Source organism: Grampus griseus (assembly GCF_964374135.1).
Source record: "Grampus griseus genome assembly, chromosome: 4".
In the NCBI taxonomy this organism is placed as follows: Eukaryota; Metazoa; Chordata; class Mammalia; order Artiodactyla; family Delphinidae; genus Grampus; species Grampus griseus.
Genome location: NC_138997.1, coordinates 73,083,431 through 73,101,073, shown reverse-complemented (window position 1 = coordinate 73,101,073; position 17,643 = coordinate 73,083,431). Strand labels below are relative to the sequence as shown.

At 34.6% G+C, this 17,643-nt stretch overlaps 1 protein-coding gene across 2 annotated transcripts in view; it reads right to left on the bottom strand.

The window, feature by feature from the left end:
* FRYL (FRY like transcription coactivator) overlaps positions 1-17,643 on the bottom strand; it is a gene marked incomplete at its 5' end in the record, with an annotated part of 142,930 nt that overhangs the window by 65,632 nt on the left and 59,655 nt on the right. For both annotated transcript variants that reach the window (XM_082652707.1, XM_082652708.1), the window contains 12 exons: positions 207-375; positions 1,483-1,582; positions 1,895-2,049; positions 2,873-2,983; positions 3,538-3,698; positions 5,222-5,394; positions 7,644-7,735; positions 10,067-10,124; positions 11,750-11,874; positions 12,543-12,738; positions 15,585-15,853; positions 17,327-17,413. In XM_082652707.1, coding sequence (XP_082508833.1) covers positions 207-375; positions 1,483-1,582; positions 1,895-2,049; positions 2,873-2,983; positions 3,538-3,698; positions 5,222-5,394; positions 7,644-7,735; positions 10,067-10,124; positions 11,750-11,874; positions 12,543-12,738; positions 15,585-15,853; positions 17,327-17,413 — 1,696 coding nt within the window. The remainder of the gene's footprint in view (positions 1-206; positions 376-1,482; positions 1,583-1,894; positions 2,050-2,872; positions 2,984-3,537; positions 3,699-5,221; positions 5,395-7,643; positions 7,736-10,066; positions 10,125-11,749; positions 11,875-12,542; positions 12,739-15,584; positions 15,854-17,326; positions 17,414-17,643) is intronic.

Here is a 17,643-nt window from a genome sequence, read left to right as displayed (position 1 = left end):
GAATCCCTGCAGAGATTTTTAATAAGCAATCTCAATATCATGGTAGGTAAGTGTTAAGAGTTCATACGAAAGAAAAAAGATTATCTTATATAAAGACACGTTTGGTTTTGATTCAACCTCAAATTTCATATATTTAAATTTCCTAAAAGTAGTTTTTCTCAAAATGGTTGCTAAAGAAAAACTATTAACCAGTTCAATGATCATACCTGAGAATATGGCGAGAGTTAGCTCAGGATATGCCCTTGCTAGTTCTTCGGACAACTGATAATATGAAACAGAATACAGATGCGGCAGAGGAGACAGCTGGCTGAGTACTCCATCTGTTCTCTGAACCTCCAATTTGTGAGCATAGCGAAACATCTTCGGTTCCAGGATCTACAAGAATGTACACTCCATTGATTTAAGATTTTATGGGTCCTCTAAATTTCAGCTATAATGAAAAATATAAAATCTTCTCCCAAGCAATATTCCAGTTTAAAAGTTATATAGTTATATATGTTGTAAAGTTTTTCAGGTGCTAATTTCTAATTCCAAGAAACGTTTGCAAAAGATCTGTAACTCTTTACAAGCCTTTACATTCCCTTTGTTGAACGCCAGTAGCATAGTTTGAAAATAACTTCAGCAACTTAATATACAATTACTTAAAGAAGATTTACCACTTTTCCAATTCAAAACTATGACTGTATAAAAACATGTATACTTGAAAAAAAATTCTTCAAACCTATCTTGTTTAATAACAGATTAAATATGGAATGTAAGCTAAAAATTCTTTTGACATTACACTATACAAAGAGCTACACTACTCAACTTTCTTCTTAATTAATAAAAACATTAGGGTATCATTCCTAAGATGGTCCCTACCAGCCTCAATACCACTTCAAACCCTTTGGAAAAATGTGCATCTCCCTGAATCCCATTCTTAACCCTTGGTTAAGAGTGAAGAACCACACCCCATTATCAATGGATATAATCATATATCCACACTTGATAAGTTAACTTTCTAGGTTATTTTCCTCAGTCTAATAAAGAAATATTATAAAAGGTTATTATAAAAGAGCTAATTACTTTTCACTTGATTTTCAAAAAAAAAATTTGATTCGCATTATTCTTATCTGAAAAGAAATAGTTAAATGCACACATAGGCCTTAACCACTCAGTTTTTATAAGTACTCACACACACACACACACACACACACACACACACACAGGCACACACAGGTGAGCGGAAGGGGGGCTGCGGGAAGGGGAAGGGTATCATACATAATCCCCTACAGGACACTTCTGAGTAGTTTGCATGATTTATAGACTTAAATGACCCATATTATTTTACTCTTCTATTTCTAATGGTAATCAGGAATTAACACCATACCCCACTATTAAAAATAGAGCTGAATGTTAGCATACTTTCAAGGCAAGAACAGATTATTATGCTTCATTAAATCCCGAGCAAAAATATATTTTAATTAACGTTTGTTTACAAACCTGTAAAAGTTGCATAGCAACTTCATAGATACTTCGAGAAGAATCAGCGGCTTTAAACAGTATCAGATTGAGGAGCATCACCGTGTCACACTGATAATCCCTAGGGACAAATTGTACATGTTAGGTAAAATAACGTTTAGAGGCTTTCACACCAGTTAATAAACATGATATAAAGGGAAGGCTACAGGCATGCAGCTGCTAAGCCTATGAGATGACTGCGTGTTTTTGTTTTTGTTTTTAAGGCAATTAGGTACAACAGATGCATGGGGATCATTATCCGTATTTGGTTAAATTTTGTTAGCACTTAAGGAAAGAAAGTACTGGTTCATTATTATTTCTGAGTTCAAAAGGACAGGTTTTCTTTTTTAAGGAAAGCTAAATAAAATATGAAAGACAGTAGTATCTAGAGTACCTGTTCTGGAATACATTAGCTATGGCTTTAAAGCAGCCAGCTGCCACTCTCTTGGAACCAGTGTAACAGCGATCCACAGCCCAGTACATCAGGTTGCTCTGATCCGGGTTCAGCTCCAGCAGTAATGTAACTGCTTCACAGCCCAACTGATGAACCTAAGTAAAGGTCACAAAATTGCCCAGAACAGAGAAAGGGATATATTATTCATCTACTCCTCTATATTTTAATTAAAATAATATAGTGCATATAGTCACTGTATTGAATCACGAAACTCAAGCCTCCTTTTGTTCAACTCTTTCTCATTTTATTCAGCCAGCAGAAAAACCAACGTGGAAGAATTATGCTTGGTCTCCTGCTTTTTATATAAGACTCTTAGAAGTACAATTCTCTTCTCCAGCAGAGCCCCGGAGGTGGTTGATGAATATGAACAGTGATTAAGTGCTTTCAGGAGGGTGATTTATTAACCTCTCCAGTTATTTTTATCAAGCTTTATTCTTGTTTTTGATAACCCAGTAGAAAAAATATTTTGAGGGGAAAAAATGTTAAGTCCTATTTTAAACTGTGAAGTCTGTGTGTGTACAGAATGAGAGTAAGGAAGTCAAGAAAGAATGATTAATTGGAGAGTGGTCAAAAAAAATTCAACTAAACATAGCAAACAACGTATTTTTCCATGGAGCTCAATGTATTCCACAATTAATATTCTTTTATTGACTCAGAACTCTATTGTGATATATATACACACACTACTGTATTAATCCTATAATACAAAAGGGAAATTAAAATTATTCAAATGAGTACTAAATAAGAATTACAAATCTCGTAGTTTATGGTATCCTATTTAATTTTACATAATATATTTTTTTGCCTGTAATTCTAACCTAGCTTATGTTAAAAAGATATGTTCAGTGGGCCATACGATAACTCTAAATACTGCAATGACAATTGATTATAGAATTTTAAGGGAACTGTCATAAGTACCTTTTTGTCCAGAGAGTCCAAAATGTTATCCAACCATTTGTACAAATATCCATCTGATGAAAGTCCTACATTATCTGCAACAGGGCCACAACATAGTACAGCAGACATAGCCTTCAAACAATAATATTAGAATTACATTTAAAACATTTAAGAGGTTAAATGTTGGTTGCTTAATGAGAAGAGGCAGGATATTTTACTCATGCTTATGTAGCCACAATATCGTTAATTTTTTTCTTTATAAAGAAAAGCAAAATAGTAACTTTTGAAATGAAGAAATTTACTATGAGTAGTATGAAAATATCGTGATACCAGATAAGACATGGAGTTTGAACAGTATTTGAGGAGAAGAGGAAAAAAAAAAAAAAAAAAAAAGACCAAGAGTAAGTACTTAAGTAGGAAAAAAATAGTTATTCCTTTGAGGCAATCCTCAGTTCTTTAAGAGAATGGCTCCCAATTTTGGTAGATTCTGGAACTTTTCTGCATTGTATTTTGTACATTTAAATAAACCTACAGTATAAATGTTTGAATACAGCAGGCAAATGTATATTCTCTCAGGTACTCTGAAGAAATCCCTATCCGTTTTATAACACCAGGCACTGAGAGACAAAAAAATTTAACTCCACTCTTAACATAAGAAAAAAGAAATCAGATTTCTAGGTAAATACCTTTAGTGCACAGTACTGATGTCTGTTAATTTGCATATTTCTATCACTGTATCTGTCCAAGGGCGTAAACATGATGCTAAAAGGACCTGCCCAGTGACTGAACAGCATAAACAGACTGTGACGAAGGCTCTGTTGAGGAAAAATACTTCTTCTCTGGTGTACTGTAAATAAAAAATAGGTAGAAAAAATTATTTCCATTTCTTTTTTCCTTAATACGCATGTCAACTCTGTTACTGAATATATATTATAAAAAGAAGAAAGCAAAAGCTTTCATTTTAACCTACTGCAAACCTCCAGAGTAACAGAAATTATTTATATATATGCAAATAACAGGAATAAAGTTGCAGTGCATGTCATCATGTAGTGCAGTGTTATGTGAGATGCAGCGTTATATGAAATACGGCATCTTGGCAAGCAGAATTCCACGGCTGTCACAATGCTGCCTGAAGGCTGGCACAGAGCTGAGAGTCGGGACCCTGCTTCTCCATGGGCTGTTGCTGGCTACACGGTAACCTTGCCGAAACATTAACATAACATACTTCTGGATCTTGGTTCATTGGTAAGAGAGGGCTTTGGACCATATAAGCTCTTTTCAGCTATAAAAGGATCATTACATGGAATCTTGATATACATAACTGACAACAGGGGAGCTGATCTACTTGTAGTAAAGTGTGAGGCCTGGAGTCCAAACCCATTCTGCTGCCCTTTGCTGCTGGTTTAGATGATTTCCAAGGATTCTTTCCACTTTAAAAATCTATTCTACAAGTTCTCTGCATCCGTTCTTGTTGAAGAAACTCAATAGTACTGTAATGAACCAATGTGGAAGTTGCAGACAAGTGTTGAGTAATGGACTAAATTACATCTTTACATCAGTGAGCTGAATTCAGATCAAAAAATTTAGAGGAAAGAAAGGCTCTTTTCCTCTATATAGCATCATTTGCCCCTACAGTTCAAAATAGGTTTTCTGCACTTGAAATTAATGTATCTAAAGAAGTGCTTACAGGACCCTCCTATAAAATACAACCATTATCTTACTTTAAAAGTCAACTATTTGCATATACTTTTTAAGGTAACAAAGTAACTTTAATTCTTTCATAGAAAGAAAAAGAAACATTTGTATTTACATTTTATATCAAAAGCTATAACCACATTTTTACACTTGTAAAGTATTTATGACTTTTTAAAATGCAATTGCATATAGTAATCTTCCTGCTGCCTCAACCAGTACCTGGCACGTAGTATGTGTTCAATAATAGGCACACATCTGTTAAACGAATCATGAGTCACACTGTATCCTTATTATACTCTACTTCTGTGCCTATACCCTTCTCCCATTAGTCAAATGTATCTTGTTAATTCTATTCTCAAATACCACTTGGAGCATTATGCTCTTCGCTCATTGTGTCTGCAACAAGTTTGTCCAAAGAGTTTATTCTACTGATTTCTTCAGATTTTTGTTAGTGTCTTGACTGTCGTTGAAAACCTATGTTGGGTTGCTTTTTGATTTCTAGTCATTGATACTAATTCAAAGGTAAAACAAATTCTTGCTATCCGTGTTACCCTGACATATTTTTCATATGTTCACAAGTTGCTCGTCAACATAGATTACAAAACCTCAGTGGGAGAAAATAATACGATGGTCTCTTAATATTCATTAGTGGTTTGAGGAGCTAAAAAATCTTACCTGGAACATTCTGAATGATATTCGCCACTAAGGCACTAAAATGGCATCGTATATCCTTCAGGGTGTCAGAGTCTTTTTCATTTTCTGCTTCCAGGAGTTGTCTAGTTAAATCTACATATTCCAATAAAGTGTTGTTGAGGAAATGTGTTTCACTATCAAGGCCGCCGCTTGCACTGAAAATATTAAAGGAAATACATGGTAAAGAAAATGTGATTTTAAATTATAATTTAAGTCAAAATAAATTCCTAATAATCAAAATCAGAATAATATATATTAAAATTTGCATAGTCGTAGCACTGTGCAACTTATAAAAAAATTGAATGAACAGGATTTTGGCTTACTGAAATATAAAAATACATGGTGCTTCATAATCAAGGAACTGCAAATGTAATTGACATTATTCAATTCCATACCCAACTTCAATCACCTATTGTGAGTGCTAAATGTTATTTTCTCTCCATCAAAATATATTGCTTTTTAAAATAAAGAAATACGGAGACACATGGGGTAGGGAGGATCAGTTTAGAAGGTAGAGAGAGGAAAGACTAATTCTATATGTTCGCATAGTTGCCCCGCATTTTCATATTATACCTTTAACATAATCAATCAAATATCCATTAGGTACTTATTCTCAGCATGATTCTGGCATAGGTATTACCGGGGATACAAAAATTTAAGAGAATTCAAGTAAGAGAGCTGGTTTTCAAATCTTCTCTTTAGACTTTGGGAGTTGCCCCAAGAATCTCTACAGTAAGATTCTCTTTGAGGCCAAGGTCCCGGGCCTGAAGCCTACTGGCTGCAAAGGGATCGTTTGGTTAGTCACAAGTCCTGGATTCCAGTCTTATTCCATCAGTTATTAAGCACATGACCAGTAGCTACTTCAGAGCATTTTAGTAATTTGCTTAACTTCTCCTTGTTATATTTGAAAAATACCTCTAGAATGTATGACTTTAAATATGCTTTTCATAGCTGCGAATAGTTTTTTATAAATATCCTACAGCCATGAAAATAAGAGAAAGAAGCAACAATGGTACTAGAGCATATTAAAACTATCAGTCTACAACAATAAAAATATGTTGAATGTATTCACTCTGAAATTATTTCCTTTATTCCTTAAACGAATGTTTTTTAAACTCTGGGTCATGACTTCTTAGTGGCTGGGAAACCAATTTAGTAGACTATAACCTGGCCCAGAATAAACTCTGAGTACCTACTATGAATCAGGCACATAGGATCGACTGGGTGAACAAATTAAAGATCCCTGCTGTCTTGCCATTCAAAATTCATCTTTTTTTCCTTAAGCAAGAATATAAAAAGTCCATAATGGTCCATAATGGATAACTTTATATTGACTTCTCTTGGGGAGAAAAAAAAAAAAGACAAATCCAAAAACAAAACATGCAACTGTGTTACTAACATTACATTAAAAGCAATCAAGGAAAAAAGGATTCAGATGTGTATTAGGTTAATTTTTTGCATCAAGTTCAGTGTCAAATTCACTTTGGCTAACTTCCACTGTTTTATTTTTGTGGAGGACAAAAAAAAAACAGTGATGTTTCTCTTTTCTTATTTTGATTTACTATCGTAGTAAATCAATGGTTTAAATTCTCTTTGATTAAAGCTATATTTTGATAGCACTTGTCAAAAGCATTCAATGCTAAATATGAAAGGTGTTAGGCACACTGAGAAAAAATGATCAGGACAAATGGTAAAGTAACAATAAATACAACACTTGTTTGATTATTACTACTTTTTTCTTCAGGATCTTTTTTCAGTTATCCTTTTTGGAAAAGGTCAGATTCCTTTTTTTTCCCTCCTTCAATGGTCAGGCAACACCATTACCTTCCTAAGGAAATAGTTATTTCTCAACATAAAGCTGATGGAATTTTCCTCAAGGGGATGGTCTTAGTGTCAACAATAAGCTCAGGTTTTATGTTTTTTATTTGTAAAGGGTGGAAACAAGAATTATGGTTTTGGATTTCATAATTTTTCTCAGCACAATAGATTAATAGTTGATTGAAATAAATTTGCAAACCTTAAAATGTTTAGCCTTTAAATATATGATTTTTACAACTCCAGAAGAAATAGATCTTAAGAACAAGGTAAGACATAGTTAGATCGGACACCAAAAGAAAAAAAAAAAGGCTACTGTCCACTTGCCTAGATTACTAGATCCTCCAAAATATTAAAATCATAAGAACATTACACCCAATTTTTGCCTGAAGCAGTATGTACCAGTGGTAGAACTTGAATACATTTTTTAGCCATGGGTTAATGTACCAGATGCATCTTTGGTAAATAATGTTTATAGTGGTACAGATTTTTTGTTGTTGCAAAGGTGCTTTTCTGTATTTCCTCAGAGAAAAAAATATTACGGTCCCTAGTTTTAAAAAAGTTTAAAAAATCAAAATCCAATACTAACCTGTGACTAATGACACCGGCATCTGCCAGCAGTTCAAATATTCGTACCAGTTGTACTCGTAAAATATCTCGACGCCTGCGTCGTTTCATGTTCTATTCCAAAGATAACAAAGATGTTAATTAAAAATCCTTCAAGGACGTTGACAGAAAAGTTGCTGGTGTAACTTGGAAAGAATAATGTGAATGTCTTAGAGCTTGGGGGCTCATTATTTTGCTTGTGCAAGGTAGATTTTGGGCACTCTGGTGGCTATTGCATCAAAAAGGTATGTGTGGATAGTTTGAAATTAACGAGCCAAATAAAATCAAATGACATTTTACACAGTAGTAACACTTATGAGGGGAGAAAATAAAATTCTACACTTTACAGTTACTTTTAGGTCAGATTTGCTAATCTGACAACTTTAGAGGAACTGAAACAGTTAGTAAACTGTTCCCTTTGGATGGTAAAGAATCCCTAAGATACTCCCAAATAATATGACAGAAGGGCAGGGAAAATATCACACAGGGGACTGAGAAACCCCACAGATTTTGCTCATGCCATGGTTTTTCACTTAACAATTAATTCTGACACACAAAAATACAAACAAAAACAAATTTCTTTGATCATCATGGCACGAATTAATATGTTTGTCTTAGTAGGGCCAAAGTACTAACGCCTAGGGTGATAGCTGTAACATCTTAACTTGATTCTGCTTCTAACAGAAACTCATATAATGGTAAGATATAATTCATCTCCTATAGCACTTTCTTCTATAGCTCATTATGTCATTTATGATATAATTTTCATAATACAGAGCAATTAAAAATTAGTCATTCACTTTCATGTCCACAATCCAGTTTTCTACCTTCCAAAAGCAGGCCAATTTGTGGCTAACCAATTCATTAAATTTACTGTTTCTTTTAGCTCTTATGAAGTCTGCTGCAATTCATATTGAATGAAATGGTTTTTTAACCATCTTTGAGGATTTTTGCAAAGTTTTAGTCGACCTGTTTTCACTTTGTGTCCATAGAAAGATTGTGAATCTAATGCTCTCAAAATATATCATACATTCAAGGCACATCACTGTGCACATCTATTCACCTGCTAAGATGACTTTTTGCCCTGAAATTTGTAAGTACAAATATTGCTACTTAATTTTATTTCCAATTCCACTTCGCTCTAATAAATCATTTTGCACTGTAACCAACACGATCAATCTGAAACAAAAATTAATCAATTACAAAATGGAGATACTATCACTACTCCACAGGGCTGAATTACAATCGAGGAGTGAAGACTTACAGATGCTGTTTTAAGTTCCCTATAAAAAGTAGCTATTGTCACCATCTCCTTCTCCTGCTAAAATTCCTCAGAGGATCTCCAACATTAATAGCAGTGACTCTCATTCAATGTTCTACATCAGACTCATATAAGGTGCTTTAAAAAATAGATTTCTGAGTTCTGTTCCAGGGATTCTCATTGAATAGGCCCAGGAATCTATAATTTTTAGCAAGCTCTCCCAGCGAATTCTCAGATTCCACTGCCATATGGGGCACTGCCACTGGTCTACTGGAGAAAGCTGAAACCAAGAACCTTTCATAAGATAGTTCCTTTTTTGCTTTCCAGCCTAACATTCAGTCACTTTCCCCATGACATAATTACAAAGAAAAATCTGCAATGTCCAAAATTTTTAAATAAAGTTTGCAAATGCCGTTCCTCTACCTAGAATGTCTTTCTCTTGCTTGTCCACTGGGGACTATGCTTCAAAAATTCACCTCAAAGGTCATGCTTCACCTATAAAGCATTCTCTTACACCACAGGCAGAATCGGAGGCTTTCTTCTCTGTAGCTCATGTAACCCTTTATCTATGACTTTATTTGAGTGCAGAATAATTGTTATAATTATGGATTACATATCATCTGTCCCAAAAGACACGTGGCTTCTGAAAGTTGCTCTGAACCTGATGTGTAGATTTGGGGATCTAGACCTGGGCCTGGCAAAACACAGCCCTCAGGCCAGCTCTGACCCACTGCTGCCAGTAACTATAAACAGAGTTTTATTGGACTACAGAGCAACACCCACTTGTTTAGTTGTCTAGGCAGCAAAACTGAGTAGCTGCAACAGAGACAGGATGGCCTGCAAAGATGGAAATACTATCTGGTCATTTACAGAGAAGGTGAGCGGCTCCAATCCAGACTCTGACCATCCTAACTTCAGGTAGAGCAATTACATATCTGTATTACAGAATGGGTTTCTGAGTAGGACCTCCTGTGGGGGGGGGGGGGGAAGAGTTCTACACATTTTTAAAATGTTGAAAACTGCACTAGACTTATTTACTTATTTACTTCTGAACTTCTAACTTTTGTTATATCGTATAGAATAGAGAAGCCAATTTTAACCGTTTGCCAAATAAATATTTAATGCTAGAAAACGACACAGCTTACCTCTGGCCTTCGTTCAAGCGCTTCTTTAATTATGGGATGTAATTCCTCTATTAGTTCCCTAGAAGAAAAATGATATACATTCATTTAATTAATAGCTAAATATATAATCTGACATGTAGAAATATGTAAATATTAATATAATGATGTAAACTAATAAGTGTTAACCCTAATCCTACTGTTTTAAACACAATTTTTATTGTATTTTTGTTTGTTTGTTTTGGTTTCGTTTTGGCCACACCGTGCAACTTGTGGGATCTTAGCTCCCCGATCCGGGATCAAACCCAGGCCCTAAGCAGTGAAAGCGTGGAGTCCTAACCACTGGACCCCCAGGGAATTCCCTGTTTTGTTTTGTTTTGATTGTGAAATAACATGCACTCTGTAGAACATTTGGAAAACAGAAAAAATGGTATAGGCCACCTATTCTAATTTGTAGACATAAATACAATCTATTCATTCATTTTCAACCCACATACATTTTACGTAGTTGAAACTCCAACATATATAAAATAGTATCCCTTTTTCTTTAATTAACACTAGCAATAACCACTTTCACATGCCATTAATTAATTCGTAATGCTCTAGTACTGATAATTTTCCTAACCATTTTCAGTTATTACTGTTTCATTAAATTTTATCTAACTTTTTAAATAAATACTGTCCAGTGAACATCTTTGTACATTAACCTTTGATTTCATTTCTGATTATCTCCGTAGGATTAATCCTTACAAAGGAGATTAATGGGTCAAAGGGTATGAACTTCATGAAAATAATCTTTTTGTTGTTTTGCTTATATTCTGATTTTAAATTGCAAATGTACTCGTTGTAGGAAATTGGGAAAATACAAAAAAATAAGAAGAAAATAAAATCCATCCACGATTTCGTCATCTATAGAAACTGCTGCAGACATTTAAAGTATCTGCCTCAGAATTGTTTCTATTTATGGGGATTTGTTTTTTAAGAAATTGAGATCATTTTTGTATCCCACTTTTTCTATTAGCACGATCGTGTGTTTACTTGTCATAAAATTATCTTCCAACACTTCATTTATAATGAATGCTATCCCCACATCTACAATTTATTAACCTATTCTCTGTTGTACATGTTATCTTGGAGACAAAACATCAAACATCACCCCATATCAATGGAGGACAACCTCAAAAGAATAAAGTCAGGATTCATCAGGCAATAACAAAACAGAAACTCAGGCAAAAATGAAGAATTTGCTTTATGACTATCAAAAACACCAAGAATAATATAAAATATGTACATAAATACTTCTTTTAAGAATAGTCATTCTCTTGAACAAGAAGGGGAAAAAAACTACAGTTTTAAGCAACAGATCAAGATTACAAACTAACAGAATCACTGTGTAAATAAATCATGTAGGAAAATATTACAACTTTACACGGCATTTTATAATTTCTAGAACGTATTTATGTATAATATATATTTGATTTCCATAACCATTCTTTGAAGAAAATATGGTGTTATTTACTCAATCAAAATGAGGAAATAAAGGCTCAGATAAAGTAAATAACCTGTTAAATGTTAAATGGCTAATTAGCTGGTAAAAGTCAGGACTGATATGCAACTATCCTGATAATAAGTACTCTACCTCACCTTCTCTCCAAGGAGCCACATTTGCTATTTTAGGGCGTAGAGAAAACATGCAAAGATAATTACCTAAAAGCTCCTGGGTTGGTCCTGCCAAGACCTAGAACAAGGGATTCTGTGATTTCCATGCTCTCAGAGCGCATCATTGGAACTATGTGCTTAAACAAAGATGAAGGGGATGGGATGCCAATAATCTGGAAAAAAAAATATTATATTTATCGCAGCCACTAATGATAGTACATCCAACTAAATAATTTGACATTTCAACAGTATTTGGTCAAGGACAATGGATAGGTGACATTTTAGAATGAAAGTCGTTTCAAAATTCACTTGTGGTGTACATAATCTGAAAAAGTTAAATGATTTATCCAATGGCTTGCTACAAGTTCGTTAATGGAAGTGGGGTTTGCAGGTCTCTTAATTCCTTACAGACACTCATCATCATATAATAGGCTGTTTATCCATCAGCCTATTTCTCTCGATCTGTAAAAATGAGCAAAAAAATTACTTCTAAAAGAGTCATCAGTGTTAAAGTTAGACACCCAGGTGTTAAGTTTTGTCAATTTCCTCCAACTACCTGATAATATTTTGTGTCATATCATGAAGACTATGTCACTATTCTTATCAAGTTATTTGTACCCCTACATAATCCAGGGAAATTCTAAAAGAAAAACTTTACGCATTATTGATTCCAACTAAGAACCCATAAAAATAGTAATAGGATTTCTTGAACTATTTTCAGTATTAGTCCAAGTAACTAATGCACTTTTCAACCAAGTTATTTTATTGTCCTGAAAAAGAAATTTTAAAACATTATTTTTATGCTTCCATTTGGATTCAGTGGCAGGTGCAGAAAACTTACTTTAGAATCAATGCTGTAGCCACTATCAGGGGTGGACGCCAGCGTCTCAGGAGGAGAGCACCTCACGGAACCCGCAGATGTTGAAGATGCCGTGGAAGTCGCCGCACTGCAGCAAAGAAGCAGGTAGTTTCTCCACAGGCCCATGTATGAGTCACTGCTCGTGGTAGTATTTACTTTCTTAGCATTGATGGGGCTACTGAAAAAAAGAAGAAGAAAAACAGGAAGACATAAATAATACATGTTTTGAAAAGTTTTTTTTTAAAACTAAAGCTAAATTTCTATCAATTTAGGGGAGATGGTTAGCATACAGTTTTTATTACTACCACTGAATCTTGGCGGAATAAGATATAATGAATAAAATATTAGATTGAAAAACAAAACACATTATAGGATCATTTTAACCTAATCTATTACTTCTGTGAGTACAGTTAATATTTTATCAGGTCACATTTTATAACTTGTTATACATGCTCCACGTAGGGAAAAAAAGTGAAAACAAAATGAAAATCACCTTTACTCCTATGCCAAAATAAGCACTGTAAGTCTTCTACATATCTTCAACTCATATACATTAAAATAAAGGTGTAAATACATCTCTTTCATTTAATAAAAATTGAATACTGTTTCATTTGTTTTGTACATGCTTTTTTATACTTAACATATATATTTAAACATCTTCCATGTAAATTAATATACTTCCATGACATCATTTTTGATGACCATATATCATAGAGATTATCATGATTGATACAGCCATATTTTCACTGTCAGATATTTTAGCTAATAGTAATTTTTCCCTATTATACACAACACTATACATTTGGCTATATGCTTAATTATAATAAATGATTTATTATTTTCTTGAGTAAATTCCTGAAAATGGAATAGCAGAGTCAAAGAATATCTACATTTTTTTAAACATCTTTATTGGAGTATAACTGCTTTACAATGGTATGTTAGTTTCTGCTTTATAACAAAGTGAATCAGTTATACATATACTTATATCCCCATATCTCTTCCCTCTTGCATCTCCCTCCCTCCCACCCTCCTTATCCCACCCCTCCAGGTGGTCACAAAGCACCGAGCTGATCTCTCTGTGCTATGCAGCTGCTTCCTACGAGCTATCGGTTTTACATTTGGTAGTGTATATATGTCCATGCCACTCTCTCACTTTGTCCCAGCTTACCCTTCCCCCTCCCCTAGAATATCTACATTTTTAAGGCTTCTATCAAATTTCTGTTTTGAGATATCAGACCAATAAGATATTCTGGAACAATTCCATAAATCTTTCCAAATACCAAAAATTCTGTTGGGATTAAGGACTGAGAGCAAAACAAAGACAGGGAAAATACTAAGTTTTATTCCTCACCTTCAATAGATTTATAATCTATTGATAAATAATACATATCGTTTCACTGATTCGTCGTTTCTCAGTATTTTAAAAATGTTCAGAGCACTGTGACAGCAGTAAAAAAAACAAAAACAGAAACCTGCTAAAAAAATGAAAATCACTGCCATCATGTGTGCTAGGGGAGATATATAATAGAGAAATAAAACAATGTCAGATGGCACTAAGTTTGATGAAGAAAAATAGAGCAGAAAGGGGATATAGGGAATGGTGGTAGGAGAGGCGCTTATAATTTAAAATATGGTAATTAAAGGAGACTAAATAAGTTCATAAATGTTACACAAGGTGGCATGTGTCAATCTTCTTTAAAAAACCAGCATCCAATACACAATACCTGAGAATCTACATAGATATATAACTAACATGTATGTATATATATATATATATATAAACAGTAAAAAGAAAAACAAAAAATATATGCGTGTGTATATATGTTTATATATATATATGTACATATAGATACACACAAATGCAAAAGAAGAAATAATTACTCTGGGTTGGAGATATAAGAGAAGGCTTTAAAAATAAGGTGGAATTTGCGATGCGTCAGATATGGGCAGGGCATAAAGAAAACAAAAGGCATTCTAGGTTCATGTGAACAAAAACTCACGGAATAGACACTGCAGACCACATTCAGTGAACTCTGAGAGGTTTATTTTGGCTCCAACATAAAGTACATGGATAGCACTGATAGAAAGTAAGGGAGAAAGTACAGACTGGAGGAGCCAGGTTTGTGCAGGCTTTTTTTTTTTTTTGCGATACGCGGGCCTCTCACTGCTGTGGCCTCTTCCGTTGCGGAGCACAGGCTCCGGACGCGCAGGCTCAGCTGCCATGACTCATGGGCCCAGCCACTCCGCGGCATGTGGGATCTTCCCAGACCAGGGCACGAACCTGTGTCCCCTGCATCGGCAGGCGGACTCTCAACCACTGCGCCACCAGGGAAGCCCTGTGCAGGCTTTAATATGAGCTGAAGGTGTTAAGTTTATCCAGGTGTTGGGTTTATATGGTCAAGTTATGACAGGAGGACTCATGCCGTGCAATCTGATCAATGGCATGTGGGATAAGGTGAAATCAGGAACCCAAACTCAAATAAATTCTCTTTAAAATTTAAGAGCAAGACTAACCTGCAGTTATAAAGCCTTGGTCAACTCTCCATCACATCACCAGTTACTCCAACTCTTTACCATTATCCTCAGAACTAAAACCAATGTCATTATCACGAATCCCTAACAGTGGACGGCCTTCCTTACAATGCTGTCAGGAAAAGTAAGGTCACTGAACTCGGTTTCCCTTCACTTCTCACCCTTTATCTACAAACTTATCTATACTCACATCCATTTTCATTTTTGGATGATTTCCTCATTAATTCTTTCATTCACTGGACACAAACTACGTACCAAGCAGTGTGTTATTAAGTAAATGAACGATTACAAATTGGTGAGACCAAATTATACGAAAAGAATGAAAGGATAATGAGACTGGATCCTTTACAACTTTCATCTCCCTTCTTCACATACCAGTATGTTATGGCATGTTATTTATGGGATTTCCAATTTGTAGAACTTTTCAAATGCATACCTTATGAAGGCTGACAGTCTATACATTTTAAAACTTGCACTAGAAAAACAACTTACTTTATATCAACTTGTGGGGATAACAACTGAAGTCTTGTGTACGCAAACATCCAAGCATAGCTCACAGCTGTAGGGCAGTGTTTTGGAAGGTTTTCTTGCTTTAAAAAACTGGAGAGACTTATAATCCATGGATCTTGGCCTTGGGTCACATGTGCAAATATCCATATGTGCGATGGACTAATCACATCAAACTGGTGGCTAATAGGAGAAGAGTTCCATTCTGCTAATGTCTGTAAATCTATTGAGCTAGGGCAATACAGCAAAGTAGTCTATGCAGAGAAAAAAAACACAAAACCAATCGATTATTGTATATTTCAACAACTTTCAAAGTTTTGCCATATAAATTGCTTTTAACTATAAGTGGCCTATTGCTAGTTTCTAGAACAGAGGTTCTTAAACAGGGGTAATATAAGCAGAGAATTCCTGAAACTGCATATAAGCTGTTTTGTGTACATGCAATTTTCTGGAGAGAGATTCCATAGTTTGTGTTAGTCTCAAAAAAGATCCATAAACCAAAAAGTTTAAGAACCACTACTTATGTAATTCATGTATGAATATGCAGCTTTCACGGGCATACTGAAGCTGCTAGAGAACTCAAAAATGAACCATGAACTTTCATGCTGATGTGCCCTATATATGCATAAGTGGAACAGACGGGGAAATGGGCTCCTCTCCAGAGGTACATATTCTCAAATATTTGCTCAATAATATTCAAAGCTCTTATACTGAAGAGATAAAGACTTACCTTAAGAGCAAATTACTTATGATTCAAACAACAACAATGACAACAAAACAACAACAAAAACCGGAGTCTTAAACTGAACAGAGGCCCAATTCACTCGATCATTCAACAGATATTCATAAGTACCCGCTCCGAGTCAGGCATTGTTTTAGGCACTAGAGACAGCCATCCATTTCTCAATTCATGGTTAATAATCTAAAACAGAATGCTTTAAATTGCACATATTTATAACCATCTCTTAGGTTTATAAAATTTATTAATATTTCTCTTGGTTACATATAACACGTTAGGTATGAGAGCCAAGTGTTATGTGGAAAGCACAGAAACCTCTTGTCCAGGTATTCCAAAACGGGAAGAAAATAATTTCAAGTAGTAAAGTGTGATGGTTATCCTTATATCAGTTTTGAAATCTTGATATATGATCTTTTCTTCCCCCAAGCCAAACTAAGAAAGTTCGCATCAGCTTTCTTATGTATGTGTTGACAAAGTGTTTTTCTTCATCTTAATGAGTCAAATTACATATGACTCAGGCATAAAATACTTTATATTTACTCTATGCACTTAAATTTACGTGGCAAAGCCAACAAATACAGTTACTGAAGGTGCAGAGCGCAATTTTTTGCTTCGAATTTCAACAAAAATTTTCTCCATAGCCTTTTAACCAACATATATAGATCAAGAATATTATATACCGTAATAAATAGCAAACAGTAGTCGACAGCAGCTTCAGATTTAAGAGAAATTTTTGAGATTGGAATGGTTGGAATTTTACAAAGATGAAATATTTTTATTTCTGTGGGAAGAGTACTGACCATAGCATAAACTAGTGCCACTTTGTGTGTGTGTATGCCACTTTTTTAAAAGTATTTTTTATTTTTAAAGCCCTTTACCATTTTCAAAAATACTTTCTAATGCATGACATTTGTAAAAGAAACTCATGTATGTACGTATGTCTTAAGTTCCAACACACGATTGAATAGCACAAAATCATTAAAGTTACCTGATCGGCCCCAGTGAGATGGATGAAGCTCTCAAGAATGGATGGGCTCAGCCTGTCCATCACATCTATGGCTAATTCATCATCACCCTATAAAAAAGACATCACATGTCTAAAAAAGTTTAGGAATGTTTCAGAAAAGCCGTCAAACCTAGGTAAACATTAAAACTCACTTTAGCCCTATTTGTTACAAATGGAATCGAGGGCAGGTGGGTGAGCTTAGACCCTGTCAAAAAGATCTTGTTATAAAGTAAATTATCCCTGTCGGTAAAAACAGAAATGGAATAAGGATGGACAAAAGGAGTTTTTAAGTACTTTCA